General features: G+C 49.9%; 1 protein-coding gene and 2 long non-coding RNA genes across 3 annotated transcripts; 2 read left to right on the top strand and 1 right to left on the bottom strand.

The window, feature by feature from the left end:
- Positions 1 to 514: 514 nt before the first annotated feature.
- On the bottom strand, positions 515 to 4,316 carry PGLYRP1 (peptidoglycan recognition protein 1). Its single transcript, XM_007997271.3, has 3 exons — positions 4,004 to 4,316; positions 833 to 954; positions 515 to 727 (listed from the first exon to the last, which is right to left on the bottom strand). The coding sequence occupies exons 1-3, from the start codon at positions 4,288 to 4,290 to the stop codon at positions 546 to 548; spliced, it is 591 nt and encodes a 196-aa protein (XP_007995462.1). The 5' UTR covers positions 4,291 to 4,316; the 3' UTR covers positions 515 to 545.
- Positions 4,317 to 4,620: 304 nt separating this feature from the next.
- On the top strand, positions 4,621 to 10,003 carry LOC119621759 (uncharacterized). The gene is made up of 2 exons (XR_005238334.2): positions 4,621 to 9,464; positions 9,563 to 10,003. It is a non-coding gene; the product is annotated as an uncharacterized lncRNA (long non-coding RNA).
- A 381-nt stretch (positions 10,004 to 10,384) lies between these two features.
- On the top strand, positions 10,385 to 17,761 carry LOC140711832 (uncharacterized). Its single transcript, XR_012093134.1, has 2 exons — positions 10,385 to 10,816; positions 10,920 to 17,761. It is a non-coding gene; the product is annotated as an uncharacterized lncRNA (long non-coding RNA).
- The last annotated feature ends 1,670 nt before the right edge of the window (positions 17,762 to 19,431 follow it).

The raw sequence follows: 19,431 nt of genomic DNA, 5'->3' as shown, positions 1-19,431 counted from the left end.
ACTGGGACCTGTGTGTGCCTCGGAGGCAGATTGGGACTCAGGCCTAGGTAAAGCTTGTACACTCTCTAAAGAGTGCAAGGGCAGACCTGGGAGGAGTAGTGAGCAGCCTGTCCCCGAAGGCATTCAAGCAAAGATTCTGCGCAGGATGCCTTTGGCTGTGTGGTGGGAAGGGGGTGTCTTGCAGCGTGGTTCACTGCCCAGGAGGACCCCCCAGGACCCCCTGCTGGTGACATCCAGGCTGCTTTGGTGCTGATTCCTGGGCTCTGACCTGAGACCTCTGGGTTCTGAGCTGTGATGTTGCTCTCGAGCTGGGATCTCCGGGGTCTTGGTTCAGGGCCGGGGCCTCTGGGTTCCAAGCACCAGTGAGGAGAGTGCTGGGAGGGAAAGGGTGGGAGGGCTTTGGTCTTGTGGGAGGGAGAGAAGGAGGGGAGGTTTGTGGTGGGACCTGCTGAGGAACACATTTTGAGCTGCATCTTTATTGGAGGAGGAGGCAGTGGGGTTTTTGGCCATGGGAGGAGAGGAATGGGGTGCAGATTAGCAGGGCCTCAGTGGGAGGGGTAGTGTGGCCAATTCCGGATGAGGTTGTAGAGCTGGTCGCCTGGAGAGAGTGTACGCTGCACATCCCGGTGTCCTTTGACCACATAGTTGGACTTCAGGGCTCCCTGAGCCACGCCGCAGGCCAGTAGACCCTGGGCTGCCCGGAGGGCCCGGGGTGGGGGCACCCGATCTGGAGGAGACAGAGGTAAGAGTTAGGCAGGGGCTTCCCTGAAGGGCAGTGGTAGTGTAGGGCCCTGTGTCAGCCCCCATCCCGACTGGCTGGACAGTCACTCACCCATGTAGTTGCCCATGAAGCTGATGCCAATGGACATGGTGTTCCAGGAGTGAGCTGCGTGCGCGCCCGTGAAGTTCCAGCCACGGCCCTCGTATACGAGCCCGTCTTCTCCAATCAGGAAGCTGCATGGGGAGGTGGGGGGGTGGGCTTGATGAGTGAGGGAGGGTTTCCCGAGGAGAACTCCTCCTTCTTCCTCCACTCACCCTGCCTCCGTTCCTGCCCTGGTGCACACAACTTCCCCAGCATCCTTCTCACCCCTTAATTTCCCACGATAGTAACAATGACTGTGGTCATTTATTGGGCCCCTGCCATGTGCCAAGCACAGCTCTGCATACACCTTTTTTTCATCCGCATGGCAACCCTGATCACCCCATTTTATATAGACAGAATCAGAGCGGTAGAATCACCTGCCCTGGGGTCACACAGCCCATCTGGTGCATAGCTGGGGTTTGTACCCAGGCCTCCGTGGTCCTCACCCATGTGATCTTGTGCCTTGCTCTCTCCTGCCTCCCTAGAGGATTTGTGGAAGTCCTGTTTTACTGAATCCTTGCAGGACAGCCCTCTGAGGCAGGGACTCTTTTTTTTTTTTTTTTTTGAGATGGAGTTTCACTCTTGTTGCCCAGGCTGGAGTGCAGTAGGGTGATCTCAGCTCACTGCAACCTCTGCCTCCCAGATTCAAGCAATTCTCATGCCTCAGCCTCCTGAGTACCTGGTATTACAGGCAGGAGCCACCACACCCGGCTAATTTTTGTATTATTAGTAGAGACAGGGTTTCACTATGTTGGCCAGGCTGGTCTCGAACTCCCGACCTCAGGTGATCTGCCCGCCTTGGCCTCCCAAAGTGCTGGGATGACAGGCATGAGCCACCGTGCCTGGCTGGGGCAGGGACTCTTATCGTCCTCATCTTAAGCTGAGAGTGCAGAGACTCAGAAAGCGACATAATTTGTACAAGGTCCTCAGAGCTCCCTGCCTCTCAGATCTCTGCCCTCGCCCCAGCCTGCTTCCTGCCCTTGGGGTCCTCTGGGGGACAGGATCAGAGACTCAAAGTTGGGGTCACAATCAGATACTGACCCTGGAGCCCCAGCACCTGCCTCTGTGAGGTTTCCAAGCCTGGCAGCAGATCCTTAAGGCTGATTCATTCAGCAGGTCCGATTGAGCATGTCTGACTTGGCACATGGGGATGAACTAGAAGATCAGTGGCTTGCAGCTGCAGTGTGTGCCAGGTCAGCCCTCGCACTCACAGTGTCATTAGTGATGCACAGAATGTTGGAACTTCCGAATCTCGAGTCCTGAATCTGCTGCTTAGGAAGCCAGCTCCCAGAATCTGGCCCTGGTGACGCTGGCTGCTGGGACTGGCTGGTTATGGCCCTGCCCTGTTCCCGGAGCCTGGCATGATGGTGGTGGGGTCGGAGGTGGTTGGTTCTCCCTGGTCATTTGTTGCATGAATGCATCTCATTTAAACCTCAGTCACCATCGCCAAGCAGGTACAGTCAAAAGCCCCATTTACAGGTGAAGAAACGAGGCTCAGAGAGAGAACGTGACATGACATGTAAAGGGGATTCAGAACATTAGAACCAGATTCTGAATCCTAAAAGCTGAGGGCCAGACACCGGCTGCTTCTGTATGTGGTGACGTGGACCCGAGGCTATAGAGCCAGGCTTGGGCCTTCGTGACCTCATGGGAACGCTTAGAATTGGAGCGCCTGAGTCTTGGAAACAAAACGTTGAAGTTGGATTGTTTGATAAAATCTTGAACTGGAACGGCTGAGAATACCTTTGGAAACTTACTAGACTTCTCTGGGTGGGTTTTTTTTTTTTTTTTTTCATGACACAGCCTTAGGAGGTCCTGAGAGCATGTGCTCCCTGGGTGGGGTCTATTGAAGTGGACTCTGGGGACCTGGGGATCTGGGGACCTGTGCGTTCCTCCAGTAAGCTCTGCAGGGGATTCTGATGCTACCTGGGTCTGAGAGCTTGCAGGATTGAAACGTTCCCTTCCCTTGGAAATCCTCAGACTGGACTGCAGCCCATTATAAGGAGGAGGTAGCTGGTAGGCATGGCCCCGGACCTGCTTCAGCAGCACCCCTTATGATCTCTTCTCCCCGTGGCAGCCAGAGGGAGTCTCTTGTACCTACACTAGTCCCCGTCCCTGCTCTGCAGGGGGAAGCCTCCCATAGCTCCCATCTTGGAGTAAAAGCTACAGTCCTCACTGTGGTCCACAAGGCCCTGCCTGGTCCGGCCCTTTCCCCATTTCATTCCGCTCCCTCGGCTGTGTTCAGCCACCCTGTCCTTCCCACGGGACCCACCCACTTAGCCCCGTTGGCTTTGCCCCCAGCACCCTCTGCCACCAGCACTCCTCTGTCAGCTCCCCGATCCCAGAGCCAAGGCAGCCACTCTCAGGGAACTTCCCTTGCCCCACCCTTTCAAGGAGCCTGTGTGGGTCTGGTCCCAGCCTGAGGTCACCCTCCCTCACCTCTTTCCTTTTCCATCGCCTCTATCACCGTCTGAATTCACCTGTGGCCTGGGCCTGTTTCTCCCTGCTGGTCTTTCAGCCCCAGGAGGCTAGAGTGGCACCATTCTCCATGCCACATCTGGCACACTGCCTGGCATATAGTGGGGTGCCTAATGGCAATAGCCCGTGGCTTTGCGGGCCCCTGTGTGCCAGGCAGTTCCTAGGTGCTTTGCCTGTATTGGCTCATTTAAGGAGCAGATGGGCCGCGATCCCATTGACTGCGGAGGAGGAAGCTGAAGCCAGGAGGACCTGCCCCAGCTGGGGAGGGATCTGCCCCAGGCCTCAGTCAGCAATAAGCTGAGCTGACTCTGGAACCCAGCTCCGCACTGAGTCAGCCTGGTTTTCTGCCTCCTAACAAAGGCACCAGGCATCAGGAAGGGGCGCCGCGGACACCTTGGTGCGTGTTAGGCAAAGTCTGCCCCTTCCTCCGGGGGAGCAGGGCTTGGATTTCAGCCCATCCCCGGCCCTCACGCATCTTGGTGCTATGAGCACCTGCACCGGCCCACGCGGTGACCCGAGGAAGACATGAAGACCCTGTGAGGTTCAGTAAGCTGCTCGGGGTGTCAGCCAGGTGGCCCCAGCACCCTGGTCCCGCTGGCGGGCACTTGCACACCTTTGCCTCTGGGGTCCCCGGTCCAGCCCGTGCCTCCCCGCCGCACTCACTTGTAGCCCACGTCGCACCAGCCCAGTGTCTTCACGTGGTAGGACTGCACATTCTGGGTCTGCTGCTGGCACGAGGCTGGGGTGTTGCAGCTGCTGCCCGCCGTGTGCGACACCACCACATAGCGCAAGGGCAGGCTCAGGCGCTGGGCGCACTCTGAGTGCAGGGCCCTCCACTCGTCCCGGGGCACTATAGGGCTGCAGCAGGCCGGGGCTTCTGTCTTCCGAGCCTCTCCGAGTCGAAGGAGGCCGAGGAGAGCCCAGGCAAGCAGCGCGCAGCGGCGGGACATAGCGGCAGGGCGGCAGGGGCGGGGAGACCGCCAGGAGAGCCCGGTGGCGGGGCCGCCTTTATCTGCTGGGGGATTCCGAGAGTGGCCCGGAAAGTCTTGCTTCACACCCTGCTGGGACTTCCCTGCTGGCCCAGCAGACCCCAGACTCAGCTTCCTTGCCTGGCAGGGCCAGGGCGGGATGCACTGTGGTTGGGGTCTGGGTTGCGCCCATGGCAATGACAGGCCCCCTCGCTCAGCAGGAAGGGCCGCACAGGCCCCTGGCCGCTTCGCCCCGCCGTTTCCGGAAGACCTGGGGCTGGGATCCCGGTCCTGCTTGTCTCTCCCCCTCTCAGTGGAACATTGAACAACTCAACAGGAACTTACATGGCAGAGGCCCGGGGCGTTGGCACATCTCTCCGCAAGGACTGAGGTAACAAAGGTGTCCATTTTAAAAACACTTCCTTCTCCCAGGTCCAAGCCCGATGCCATTTACCCTTGCAGCAAACTCACGAGGTAAGTATCTGGAAGCCCATTTCACAGTGGAGTAAACTGAGGTTGGGAGCAGGTAAGTCACAGGCTGAGACGACGGAGGCACTGGAGCCCCGCGTCTAGAGCCAGGCTGCCTGTGTGTAAATCCTGGATACCTAGTGTGTGAGAGCCTGCAAGTGGTTTTTAAAAATGTGTATTTAAAAAATATATATATATTTTAATTTTATTTTATAAATAATATTTTACTTTTTTTTTTTTTTTTTGAGATGGAGTTTTGCTCTTGTCACCCAGGCTGGAGTGCAATGGTGCGATCTTGGCTCACTGCAACTGCCGCCTCCCAGGTTCAAGAGATTCTCCTGCCTCAGCCTCCTGAGTAGCTGGGATTACAAGCACGCACCACCATGCCCAGCTAATTTTTGTATTTTTAGTAGAGACGGGGTTTTGCCATGTTGACCAGGCTGGTCTCGAACTCCTGACCTCAGGTAATCTGCCCACCTCGGCTTCCCAAAGTACTGGGGTTACAGGCATGAGCCACTGCGCCTGGCCTAAGTTTTGTAATTAAAAAAAAAAAAAAAAAAAAAAAAATATATATATATATATATATAGAGAGAGAGAGAGAGAGAGAGAGAGAGAGAGAGAGAGAGCGCGATCTCACCAGGTTGCCCATGGTTGGTCTCGAACTCCTGAACTTGAGCCATCCTCCTGCCTCAGCCTCCCAAGGTGCTGAGATTACAGGCATCAGCCACCATGTCCCGGCACCCTGCAAGTGATTGAACCTTCCTGTGCCTCAGTTTTCCCCACCTGCAATATGGGGATGACATAGTACCTGAGTCAGAGGGTTGATGAGGGATTAGATGGGTTGCAGGGGTAGAGCCCTTAGAAGGTGTCTGGCACAGAGTCCCACAGTCACACCCGTGGGACTGGAACTCCAGCCCACCCTTGGTAGGAAGAAACATGCTTTATACACGGGGACCTCTGGCAGCTCAGTTCGGGAGAGGAGGGAATCTGGGGTCTGGAGAGGAACAGCCATTTGCCCAGGGCCAGAGTGGGTTGGGGTCACCTGTTGGGGCAGAAGGCTTTCCCGGGCCCTCTGTCCTGCCTAGGTCCCCTTCCCATGCCTTCCTAGAGCCTGTGAGTTCAGGGCAGACTACCTTGTTTGTTCTTCTACCCCTTCTATTTTAGTGGCTCTTTAAAAAATTACAAAAGGGATCTCTCATTTGCCCTCTGGCAAGGAAATCAAAATAAATTACAAAAGTAACACATGCTGTAACAAGTTGAAGTGATACAAAATGTTAATCACCTGTGTCCCACCCCTCCAGCGCCACCCACCTGAGGCCACCTGGGAACAGTGTGGTGTGTTTTTCTTTTTTCTCCCTTCCTTCTTTCCTTCCTTCCTTCCTTCCTTCCTTCCTTCCTTCCTTCCTTCCTTCCTTCCTTCCTTCCTTCCTTCCTTTTCTCTCTCCTTCCTTCCTTCCTTCCTTCCTTCCTTTTCTCTCTCCTTCCTTCCTTCCTTCCTTCCTTCCTTCCTTCCTTCCTTCCTTCCTTCCTTCTCTCTCTCTTTCCTTCCTTCCTTCCTTTCTTCCTTCCTTCCTCCCTCCCTCCCTTCTCTCTCTCTTTTCTTTTTCTTTTCTTTGTCCCCCTCTGTCACGCAGACTGGAGTGTAGTGGCATGATCTTGGCTAGTGCACTGCAAGCTCCGCCTCCTGGGTTCAAGTGATTCTCCTGCCTCAACCTCCCAAGTAGCTACAATTAGAGGCGTGTGCCACCATGCTCAGCTAATGTTTGTATTTTTGGTAGAAACAGGGTTTCACCATGTTGGCCTGGCTGGTCTCGAACTCCTGACCTCAGGTGAGCCACCCACCAGTCTTCCAGAGTGCTGGGATTACTACAGGCATGAGCCACCGCACCTGACCAGTGTGGTGTGTTTTCATCTTCCATGTCCTGCATTCTCACATACGGTGTACTCATGCTGTTACTGAATTGTGCACCAGGCATCTGTGGCACTTTTTAGAAATTATCACGTACTCATGACAAGCTTGCAAGATGCATGTTATTATTAGCCCCTCATACAGTTGACGAAACTGAGGCCCGGGCAGATGATCACATACAGGAGGTGGTGAAGCCGGGGTTTGGCTGCAGGCTTTCTGCCTGCAGAATTATAAACCATATTCTCTTCCCTACAAACTTATTTTTTTTTTTTGAGACGGAGTCTCGCTTTGTTGCCCAGGCTGGAGTGCAGTGGCCGGATCTCAGCTCACTGCAAGCTCCGCCTCCCGGGTTTACGCCATTCTCCTGCCTCAGCCTCCCGAGTAGCTGGGACTATAGGCGCCCGCCACCTCGCCCGGCTAGTTTTTTGTATTTTTTAGTAGAGACGGGGTTTCACCGTATTAGCCAGGATGGTCTCGATCTCCTGACCTCGTGATCTGCCCGTCTCGGCCTCCCAAAGTGTTGGGATTACAGGCTTGAGCCACCGAGCCCGGCCTCTTCCCTACAAACTTATATAAGGACATTAAAAAAAGTAACAAAATCAAAACCGTGTGCATCAATTTACCTTTTGTCACCTAATATTTCATGGGCATCTCACCAGGGCAGTATATCTAATTCTAATTTATTCTTTGTAATAGTTGCACAATGTGCTGTAGTATCAGTTCAGCATTGTGGATCTTTTAGTTTTTGAAGTTTTCCAGTATTTTCCCCACACTACGCAAAATATTTTCAGACATATGTCCCTATGCACTGGTGCATTTATAAGTAAATTATAAACATAGAGTTATTAGGTCAATGAGTATACATATTTAATTAATATTACCAGATTGTTTTCCCCAAAAAACTATTAATAATTCATATTTTTCACCAGTAATGTTTTGGAGCCTCCTTACCCCGACCCCAGAAGTGGGTGTTATCACTTCTTTTTTTTTTTTTTTTTGAGTCAGAGTCTCGCTCTGTCACCCAGGCTGGAATGCAGTGGCAAGATCTCGGCTCACTGCAACCTACACCTCCTGGGTTCAAGCTATTCTCCTGCCTCAGCCTCCCAAGTAGCTGGGACTACAGGCATGTGCCACCATACAGGGCTAATTTTTGTATTTGTAGTAGAGATGGGGTTTCACCATGTTGGCCAGGCTGATCTTGAACTCCTGACCCCAGTGATCCACCCACCTCGGCCTCCCAAAGTGCTGGGATTACAGGTATGAGCCACCTTGCCTGGCCAGCGTTATCACTTCTTAAATTTATAGGTGTAAAGTGACAGCTCCTTTGGCATTTTTATGCCCACTCAGGAGACTGGGTATTTTTCCATATTTGTTGTCTATATTTGGGCTTGCTTTTTTGTCAATTACCTATTCATATCCATTGCCTATTAAAAAAAATTGGGTTGTTTGCCTTTTTGTTATTATTTGCAAAATGAACAAAAGTATCACATAATTGGGATTATTGAGTTCTTGGGTGTGTACATTTTGTGTATTTCAGTTTCTTTTAGAAGCATTAAAGAATAATGTAATATAAAAAGTGTACAAACACATTTTTTGTAGAGTTGATAGACTTAATAGAGTAGTGAGCCTATGAATTTTCATGAAGTGAATACACCTGTGTATCCAGTGCCTGGATTAAGAAGTAGAGCTACACTTAAAATTTTAATAGGAGTTGGTAAATACAATACCAAAAAGATTTTAGTATTTATTTTTCCCACAGTGTGATCAGTTTTTAAATGTTTTACTAATCCAAAGAACAAGATCTCATTATTGCTTTATTTGCATTTCCTTGAACATTAGAGAGGTGATTAACTTTTTACATATTTATGGGTATCAGCATCCATCTTCAAACCATCTGTTAATCTCTTCTGATCATTTTCTTGTTGAGTTGTATATGGGGGATATTAACCCTATGTCTTATTGAATGTGCTGCAAACCTTTTCCTCTAGTCTGTTAAAAAATATCTAAGTTTTTCTATTATGGTTTCTGTTTCCTGTCTTGCCTTAAGAGGGACTTTTCAGATTGTAGAACTTTTTGTATTTAAGAAAGATGATTTTGTGTTTTACTTTTAGATCTTTACCTCAGCTAAAATGTATACTTGCATGTGGTGTGAGGTAGGGGTCTGACCTTGTTTCCAGATGGTAAGCCATTTGCCCAAGTTCTGTTTATTATATAGGTAGACCTGGTTTTAAATTTCCATTCTGCCCCTTATTAGCTGCATGATCTTGGGCAACTGGATAGCAATTGACACAGTCGACCACTTCCTCTTTCTCAAAATACTTATTTCCCTTAGCTTTTGTGATGTAAGACTGCCTTGATTTTCCTTCTGCTTCTCTGGCTGGTCTTTCTTCTCTCTTTTTTTCAGAGTAATTCTTCCCTCCTGGACCCTCACACCATATATTTTGTGCTGAGTGATCTTATCCACATAATGGCTTCAGCCACAGTCAAAATGCAGAGGATTCCTGTATTTCAATGTCTAGTCTGGAGCGCTCAGTTGAGTTCTGGATCTGTGTATCCACCTGGCCACTTGACGCCTCCACTTGGATGTCCCACAGGCACCTCCAATGCAAAATGACTCATGATCTTCTCCTCCACATCAGCACTCTCACAGGAGTTCCTGTCTAAGGGAATGGCATCACCATCTTCCCATTATAAAAGCCATACATTTGAGCATCATCCTTGACTAATTCCTGTTCCTTCCTTTGTTGTACCCAGCGCCCAAAAGAATGCCCAGCACATGGTAGGTGCTCACTAAATAGCTACTTGATCGAATGGATATTCTACCCACCACCAAGTCATGACACTGTGATGAATTAGAACTCTTCTATTTACTTCCAGTCTCTGCACCCTGGTCCAGACACCGCCTCCTTTCACGTGGATTTTGCCCTGCCTCTTCAGTGACCTCCCAGGATGCACTCTGGCCTCTGTGAGGCCAAAGCTCTGCCCAGGTCTTTTCTGAAGGTCACCCTAAAAAATGAGTCACATTTTTCAGTGGCATCTCATGATTTCTAGAATGAGGCCCAAGCTCCTCCCCATGGGCAGCAGCACAGGCTGCCTACAGTGTGGGCTGACCCCATCCCAGCCTCACCTTGCTCACTCCCAAAAACCTTTTTCTGCCTCCTACAGCCACTGTCCCCTTCTTGCTGTCCTTGAACATGCTTTGACTACCCTGTCCACTTGGGGACTTCAGACACACCGGGTATAAGTTTTAAATAGAGGAACCTGGAACTAATTCAGAAACTTTGTACCTGAGCTTTAAGACAACAAAACACCAAGCCAGCCTTTTGTAAAAAGACAGGACTATTTACACATCAGATTCCTTTTTTAAATTTTTATTTTCTTTTTTCCCTTTCTTTTGCCTGTTTTTTCATTTGAGGCACAGATTCCTTAAAGACACTAAGAATATAAACATTAGCTAGCTGGAGCGAAGCCTTCCATTGTGAGAGTTTTATTTAGTCTGTATCTTTAAAAAATGTATTTACTTATTTATTTTTTGAGACAGTTTCACTCTGTTGCCCAGGCTGGAGTGCAGTGGTGCAATCTTGGCTCACTGCAACCTCTGCCTCTTGGGTTCAAGCAATTCTCTTGCCTCAGCTTCCGGAGTAGCTGGGATTACAGGTGCCCACCACCATGCTCAGCTAGTTTTTTTTTTTTTTTTTTTTTTTTTTTTAGTAGAGATGGGAGTTTCACCATGTTGGCCAGGCTGGTCTTGAACTCCTGACCTCAGGTGACCTGCCTGCCTCGGCCTCCCAAAGTGCTGGGATTACAGGTGTGAGCCACCATGCCCGGCCATATTTACTTACTTATTTTTACATACAATACAAACACTTTAAATAGAGTTGAAGATCATCTCCGTGCACCAAGTGGTCAAGCCCAACACCCAGGATCCAGCTGTCAAGTTCAGGGTAGCCCTTGAGCCTCTCACTCTTGACTCCAACAGGGTGAGCTTGCTATCCTTGTGGCATGGGGCCTTTTGCATTGTGGATAATGGAGCGGCTCATGTAGTCCATAAGTTTTGTGTGTACCTGTGTACCCTGTCTCTGTGAGCTGGTCCTGCCCAGTACCTCGGTGACCTCGAGGAAAGAAGCTGAGGTAAGACCTGGCCTGTCTGGCTCCTCTACTTCCTTCCTCAGCCCTCAAATTCTGGCCTCCACCTCACTCTTTAAATTTATTTTTATTTTAAATTTCATTTTAGAGACAGTCTTGCTTTGTCACCCAGGCTGGAGTGCAGTGGCACCATCATAGCTTACTGCAGCCTTGAACTCCTGGGCTCAAGGATCCTCCTGCCTCAGCCTCCCAACATGGTGAGATTATGGACATGAGACACTGTACTGGGCCTGTTGTGTGTCTTGTCAGCCTAAAATTGAAACATGCCTTGTGAGCATTTACTGCAACTTCAATGAGTGATTATTATGTTGCCTTTAATCCTGAGAGACTATATTACTTGTATACTTTTTTTTTGATAGGGGAAAATTAGATTTACTCCCTATGTGTTTAAATATCAGAGTCACTAGCTGCCCTGATTTAATCTGTTGTAATTAAGTCAGTTAAAAAACTCCTCCTTGGCCGGGCGTGGTGGCTCACACCTGTAATTCCAGCACTTTGAGAGGCCGAGGTGGGCGAATCACTTGAGATGAGGAGTTCGAGACCAGCCTGGCCAACATGGTGAAACTCTGTCTCTACTAAAAATACAAAAATTAGCCGGGCATGGTGGTGCACGCCTGTAGTCCCAGCTACTCGGGAGGCTGAGGCAGGAGAATCGCTTGAACCTGGGAGGCAGAGGTTGCAGTGAACTGAGATCATGCCACTGCACTCCAGTCTGGGTGACACAGGGAGACTCCATCTCAAAAAATAGATTAAAAAACAAACAAAAAAACTCCTCCAGTTTTCTTGCTGTTAGCAAAAAACACTTATGTTCTTTGTTGTATTAAAAATGATGAAAATAAAATCAAATGGTGATGATTACAAGGACATATTTAAAATACAATGCAGAATCTTCACTTACCTTTCACTCCTTGCTGCTCCCAAGCCTGTAATTCTCTCTCCCTTCTTTTGCCTCATCTAATTGTCACTTGTTGTTTCTTCTGTCACCTCATCAGGATGATACCTCCTTTCTGTTATTTTGGAGGAGGATGGATCCCCCATTTGCTTTCCTCACATTGTTTCTTCTCCTTTGCATTCGTCACAACTGTAGTTTCTAATTTACTTCTGTATTTTTCTAATACTAGGTTGGTGCAAAAGTAACTGCGGTTTTTGCCATCAATGGAAAAATCGTGACACTTGAGACTGAAAGAGGGAGCTACTAGTAATTATTATAATTAATAATTAATTATGCTGGGAGGCCGGGCACAGTGGCTCGCGCTTGTACACCCAGCACTTTGGGAGGCTGAGGTGGGCGGATGACTTGAGGTTAGGAGTTCAAGATCAGCCTGGTCAACATGATAAAACCCTGTCTCTCCTAAAAATACAAAAATTGGCCGGGCGCGGTGGCTCAAGCCTGTAATCCCAGCACTTTGGGAGGCCGAGACGGGCGGATCACGAGGTCAGGAGATCGAGACCATCCTGGCTAACACGGTGAAACCCCATCTCTACTAAAAAATACAAAAAACTAGCGGGGCGTGGTGGCGGGCGCCTGTAGTCCCAGCTACTCAGGAGGCTGAGGCGGGAGAATGGCGTAAACCCGGGAGGCGGAGCTTGCAGTCAGCTGAGATCCGGCCACTGCACTCCAGCCTGGGCGACAGAGCGAGACTCTGTCTCAAAAAAAAAAAAAAAAAAAAAAAAAAAAAAAAAAAAAAAAAAAAAATTAGCTGGGCGTAGTGGCGGGCACCTGTAATCCCAGCTACTTGGGAGGCTGAGGCAGGAGAATCGCTTGAGCCCGGGAGGCAGAGGTTGTAGTGAACTGAGATCACGCCACTGCACTCCAGTCTGGGCAAGAGAGCCAGATCCTGTCTAAAAAAAAGCAAAACAAAACAGCAACAAAACCCCCAGGAATTCCTGTACCCACATTCTAGTGGGGAAGACAGGAAGCAAATTAACCAACATCTAATAACTATTTTAAAAAGCCAGATATACGATATTTCACGTGGATGACCCGATTGACTTGCTGCGGGTCAGGTAAACAGGCTCCCGGTTCGCATCCTCAGCTTGGTCTTGGCGCTGGGGAAAATATGCTACACGGTTCCCCGCTTCAGCCACCAGAGGGCGCGCCCTCCCCGTGTGTCGTCTTTAGCGCACTTTTTCTCCCGCTGCTGTCAGTCACAGGGCAGCCCCTTAGCGGAACAGAGATCCTGTTCTGAGATGTTCCTGGGGGCCTGCCCCTCCCAGGGAGTAACGGGCTCCTATGAACAGTAATAGCAACCATAATGTAGAGACTAAGAGCAAAGAGTTGGTGAGTTTTATGCTGATGTCCAAAGTCATAGGGCATTTCATTTTTCTTCTTTTTTTCCTTTCCTTTAAAAAAATTGGCTGGGTATGGTGGCTCATGCCTATAATCCCAGCTCTTTGGGAGGCCGAGGTGGGTGGATCACCCGAGGTCAGGAGTTCGAGACCAGCATGGCCAACATGATGAAACCCCCGTCTCTACTAAAAATATAAAAAATTAGCTGGCTATGGTGGTGGGCGCCTGTAATCCCAGCTATTCAGGAGGCTGAGGCAGGAGAATCACTTGAACCTGGGAGGTGGAGGTTGCAGTGAGCCGAGATCGCGCCACTGCGTTCCAGCCTGGGTGACAAAGCGAGACTCCGTCTCAAAAAAAAAAAAAAAAAAAAAAAAAAAAAAAAAAATTGCGATTGGGTCGTGAGAGCTCTGTTCTCATAAATAAATAAATACATTCGTGAATTAATAGGTTAATAGATTAATGGGTTATCATGGTAGTAGGACTGGTGGCTTTATAAGAAGAAGAAGAGAGAGTAGCTAGCATCCTCAGCCTCCTCGCCATGGGATGCCGCATGCTGCCTTGACACCCTGTAGAGTCCCCACTAGCAAGAAGGCTCTCATCAGAAGCAGCCCACACGGTGGCTCAAGCCTGTAATCCCAGCACTTTGGGAGGCCGAGATGGGAGGATCACGAGGTCAGATCGAGACCATCCTGGCTAACACGGTGAAACCCTGTCTCTACTAAAAAAAAAAATACAAAAAACTAGCCGGGCGAGGTGGCAGGCGCCTGTAGTCCCAGCTACTCAGGAGGCTGAGGCAGGAGAATGGCGTGAACCCAGGAGGCGGAGCTTGCAGTGATCTGAGATCCGGCCACTGCACTCCAGCCTGGGCGACAGAGCGAGACTTTGTCCCAAAAAAAAAAAAAAAAAAAAAGAAAGAAAGAAAAAAAAAGAAGCACCCCACAGTTTCAGCCTCAGAACTGTAGGAAATAAATTTTGTTTCTTTATAAGTTACGCAGTTTCAGGTATTCTGTTATAAGCAACAAAAAATGGACTAAGACAGGAATATTACTGGGTTAAGACATAAAAAAAGAACTATTGATACATGCAACAATCTGGATAAATCTCAAGGGCATTATGCTAAGTGGATAAAAGTCAATCTCAAAAGATTTCATACTATATAATTCCAATTATATAACTTTTTTTTTTTTTTTTTTTTAAACGGAGTCTTACTCTGTCACCCAGGCTGGAGTGCAGTGGCATAATCTTGGCTCACTCTTCATGCAACCTCTGCCTCCCAGATTCAAGCAATCTCCTTGCCTCAGCCTCCCAAGTAGCTGGGATTACAGGAGTGCACTACCACACCCGGGTAATTTTTGTATTTTTAGTAGAGGTGAGGTTTCACCATATTGGCCAGTCTGGTTTTGAACTCCTGACCTCAGGTGATCCACCCGCCTTGACCTCCCAAAGTGCTGTGATTACAGGCGTGAGCCACAGCGCCCGGCCTATATAACCTTCTTACAATGAGAAAACAACAGAGATGGAGAACAGATTGGTAGTTGCAAAGGGACAGATATAGTGTGTTTGTGTATGTGTGTGTATATGTGTGTGTGCGCATGCCACTATAGTGGTAACACAGGGGAATTCCTTTGTGGGTCTATATCTTGATTGTGGTGGTGTATATACAGATATTTACATGGATCAAATTGTGTAGAAACACACATGCACATGCATGCACACACATACACAGGAATGCATGTAAAACTGGTGAATACTGAATCAAGTCCTCTGTAACCTAGTTAACAGTAATGTACCCATGTCACGTTCCTGGTTTTGATATTATGCTGTGATTGTATAAGATGTTCCCATGTGGGAATACTGGATGAATGTTACATGGGACTATAGGTACTATTTAATTTCCTGTGAGTCTGTAAGAGTTCAACACAAAAAGTAATTACAAAAGAAGAAAAGAAAAGGTGCTGGTGATGACAAGGTTGTTGGGAAAAGGGCTTGTGGGGTGCCTGCATAAACTGGCCATAAAAATATGGGACCATAGGCCGGGCGCGGTGGCTCAAGCCTATAATCCCAGCACTTTGGGAGGCCGAGACGGGCGGATCACGAGGTCAGGAGATCGAGACCATCCTGGCTAACACGGTGAAACCCCTTCTCTACTAAAAAAATACAAAAAACTAGCTGGGTGAGGTGACACACACCTGTAGTCCCAGCTACTCTGGAGGCTGAGGCAGGAGAATGGCGTAAACCCGGGAGGTGGAGCTTGCAGTGAGCTGAGATCCGGCCACTGCACTCCAGCCCGGGTGACAGAGCGAGACTCCGTCTCAAAAAAAAGAAAAAGAAAAAAAAAATATGGGACAATAAGTTGTGGAAAGCCACAGGAGGCCTCTGATGAGGAAAGCCTTCTAATTGCCATCACGTTCCCGTGACCAGAGCGTGACCTGCTCTCTTATTACAGACACTGGGCTCAAGGAGAAAGACGCTCCTTTGAAGCATTGGAATATGGCCAGATCTGCCGGCTCCTAGTTACGCCCACTCCCCACAGCTGCTCTCTGATAAGTTAGAGAATAAATCAGTAGTTGAGTTTATGCTGCTTCAGCACAAACAACATTTGCCTAAACCGTCACTGCCATAGATTAGGTGTATGACACACCGCCCCCCTTTCACTGTTTCACCCCGATCTAAGATCTGCTTCTTAGATCGAAGTGATTGTAGTTAATAAATAGTGTGGATACCAGAGCTTGGCGCCTTTTGCAGCCTCCAAAAGTGCAGTGGGCCCCCTGGCACCCCACCCTTTATGCACTGTTAACCTGTCTCTTCTCATTCCTTCGTCACCACCGGACTTTGGGTACCCTACGGATGGTGTTGAGGCTGGTCCCAACACAAGGTGACAGCAGCCATCCCACTCCATTGGCAACCGTGGTGATAAGCACTGGTTTAAAATGGGCCGAATTGAAAGCTGTTACTCTTGCCTTAGTCCAGGGATTGGCAAATTTTTCTATAAGCACCAGGTAGTAAATATTTTAGGCTTTATGGGCCATGTATAATCTTTGTTGCATATTCGTTGCTCTCTCTGTGCGTCTATGTGTCTGTATGTCTATGTGTGCTTTAAAATGTTTTATACATGTAAAAAAACCATTATTAACTCATTGGCTGTTTGAAACAGGCCAGGTATTGTGTGTATGTGTGTGTGTGTGTGTGCGCGCGCGCGCACGCACACAGGTCAGATTTGGTCTGTGGGTTATAGTTTACCAACCCCTGCTGTATACAGTATTTCTAAAGGCCGGACATGTTACATCTTCTGACTTTGGAGTTGTTGCCAATATCTTAGCCACCTGTTCTGCCACTTGGAAGACTACAGACCAGCAGACTAAAGACATCTCTTTCTAAGGCTGTGAATTCTGGAAATTCAATCACAGCTGCTAAGGGAAACTTCTAAGTCCATTAGCAGTTGTGATTCATTGTTCATGTCGATGCTGATAGTAATGATGGCAGCGGTGGCCCATCTGGAGCTGCCACTGCTATCATGTGGGCTGCAGCAGGGAGGCACAGCTGGGGCTGCACACTCCACTAGATGGTCGGAGCTCGGACAAGTGGGAGCCCTGCCCCTTCCAAGTTGGTGGGTCAGGAGCTCCCTGGGTCCTGCTGCAGCCACCCAAGTCATGGCTGTGGACCCAGGTCTCCTGCTCCATGGGGCAGGCAGAAACCCCACCCTCCCAGGTGCAGCTGCAGCTGCCAAAGTCGTGGCTGCAGACCTGGGGGTGCCACTGCATGGAGGAGGCTAGAGCCCCACCCCACCAGGCATAGCTGCGGCCGCCCAAGCCGTGGCTGCAGACCCAGGCATCTCTGCACTCTTAGGGGCCTGGGAAGGCACTCCCTGGCCTCACAGGCTTAGAAGTGCCTCCTCCTGCTGCCTGGCTTCTCCCTGCTGTCAGCACCCACTGCAATCTTAGAGCAAAGTTGGGGCCTAACCTAGGCACTGTCACAGCCTGGCTAGGTGTGTACATGCCTGGGGCAGTGCTGACACACCAGCCACCTGCCACAGCCCCCTCCGGACTTTGGGCACTGATGAGCATAGGAGGAAAGCTGAGGGGGTGCTGAGGGCAGGTTGGTACTGGCCTGCAGGTGCCCCTTGGCATAAGCAGCCTGAGCACCATGGATGGCAGCAGGAGGCAGACAGGCTCCTGGGCAGAAGGGGGGCAGGTCCTGGTGAGGCCCCACCTAGAGGCCAGGGAGGGACTGAAGGCTGAGGACTGGGCTACCAGTCCCAGGACCAGAGGAGGAACCTGTGGTGCCTTTTCGGGGCCTATTCACAGCCACCTGTGGAGCGATCAGCACGCACTTCCTCCCCTCTGTGGCCCATAAAAGCCCCGGGCTCAACCAGAGCAGGGCGGATGATAAGACAACCAGCGGCAGAGAGAAGCTATACCTTCTGCTGAGAACTGAAGACCATGGAATAACCAACTGCAGAGAAGAGCTACCCTCTCTGCTGAGAGCTGGAGCAGATGATGGGATGACCAGCTGCAGAGAGGAGCTACCCTTTCTACTGGGAGCTGGACACTTGTTGGGATGACCTGCATGCAGAGAGGAGCTGCCTGCTGCAGGAGACTGAGCTGTTCTATTGCTCAATAAAGCTCCCTTCATCTTACTCACCCTTCACTTATCTGTGTGCCTCATTCTTCCTGGTCGCAGGACAAGAACTTAGGACCCACTAAATGGAAGGCTGAAAGAGCTGTAACACAAAACAGGGCTGAAACATGCCCCTTGCTCACCACGTTGCAGGCAAAGAGAAGGAGAGAAGAGCTGTGGCCCTTCAGAGAGCCCAGACCTGGGAGCTCCCTGAGCTAGGGCTACCAGGGTTATGACTCCCTCTTGCAGCCCTGCAACTCCTGGTGTCTCCAAGCATCTGGATGCTACCACATTCCCCAGCTCCAGCCAGGGAAGCTGCCTGTAAGGCACCGGGTCTAGTCACAGCCTCGCAGAGAGCTGGCACCATGCTGGCACTGGGAGCTGCCCGCCCTGTGGCAGCAACTAGCATGTCTGACTGTGTGGCTGGACCCCATGCTTGCTCACACACCCCTCGCAGTCTCCCTTGGAGGCATGGGATCCAGGCCAGTAGTGTGAGTTGAGTGCAGCCTGCCAGGCCGAGTGGGTAGAACGAGCTGAGGGTCCAAGCAAAACTTGGGCAAAGGTGCTACCAGCCATGGGTTTCTGGTCAGAAAAGCAGCATTCCAAAGATCCCGTAACAGTAAGGACCCATTCTCAGATGTGACTGACTGGAATCAAGCTACTGATCAAATTTGCACAACCTTCATTGCTGTCACGGCCATCTGGATCCATCATTGCAACACACTGACTTTATGGCCGTGCAAGGAGAGCAACCCTAGCATATGGGGAGAGAACGCCACATGCTCGTGAGGCATGGGGAAGGGAAAACAGTGCTCTGTTTGCCCCCCAGATTCAGCACTGCAGCCCGAATCAAGTAACAGCTGCTGCTGGCTTTGCCACCCCCAACCTACATGCTATGAAAACAGAGAAACTCATGTTTTTCTTTCTTATTTATTTATGTCTTTATTTATTTATTGTTTTTGAGACGGAGTCTCGCTCTGTCAGCCACACTGGAGTGCAATGGTGCAATCTTGGCCCATTGCAACCTCCACCTCCCAGATTTAAGCGATTCTCCTGTCTCAGCCAACTGAGTAGCTGGGATTACAGGCGCGTGCCACCACACCCAGCTAACTTTTGTATTTTTAGTAGAGACGGGGTTTCACCATGTTGGTCAGGCTGGTCTTGAACTCCTGACATTGTGATCCGCCTGCCTTGGCCTCCCAAAGTGCTAGGATCACAGGTGTGAGATACTGTGTCCAGCTGAAACATGTTTTTCTGACATGGCTGGTCCTGAACCACTCTGCTCTGCCTTATGCCATCAAATAGCGCCTTCCAAACATGGATCTTCCTCATAGTGCACAGACACATAGACTGATAGACATCTTGCTTTAATCGGACATAGAAATTTATGGCCGGGCACGGTGGCTCACACCTGTGATCCTAGCACTTTGGGAAGCTGAGGTGGGTGGGTCACCTGAGCCCAGGAGCTCAAGACCAGCCTGGGCAACATGGTAAAACCATGCATTTTCTTTACAAAAAAAATATACAAGTGAGCGGGGCATGGTAGTGCGTGCCTGTAGTCCCAGCTGCTTTGTGATGTACTTGAAGGCCTGATGGCTGGGGGTTGGGCTGCCAGATTCACAGGCCAGGAATGGGGACTTGTAGTGCCTTTTCTGGGTGCCCATGGTCACCCATGGGCCAATCGGTATGCACT

Source organism: Chlorocebus sabaeus, chromosome 6 (genome assembly GCF_047675955.1).
Source record: "Chlorocebus sabaeus isolate Y175 chromosome 6, mChlSab1.0.hap1, whole genome shotgun sequence".
Taxonomy (NCBI): domain Eukaryota; kingdom Metazoa; phylum Chordata; class Mammalia; order Primates; family Cercopithecidae; genus Chlorocebus; species Chlorocebus sabaeus.
Note: the sequence above shows the minus strand (reverse complement) of the source record. Positions and strands in the feature narration are given on the sequence as shown.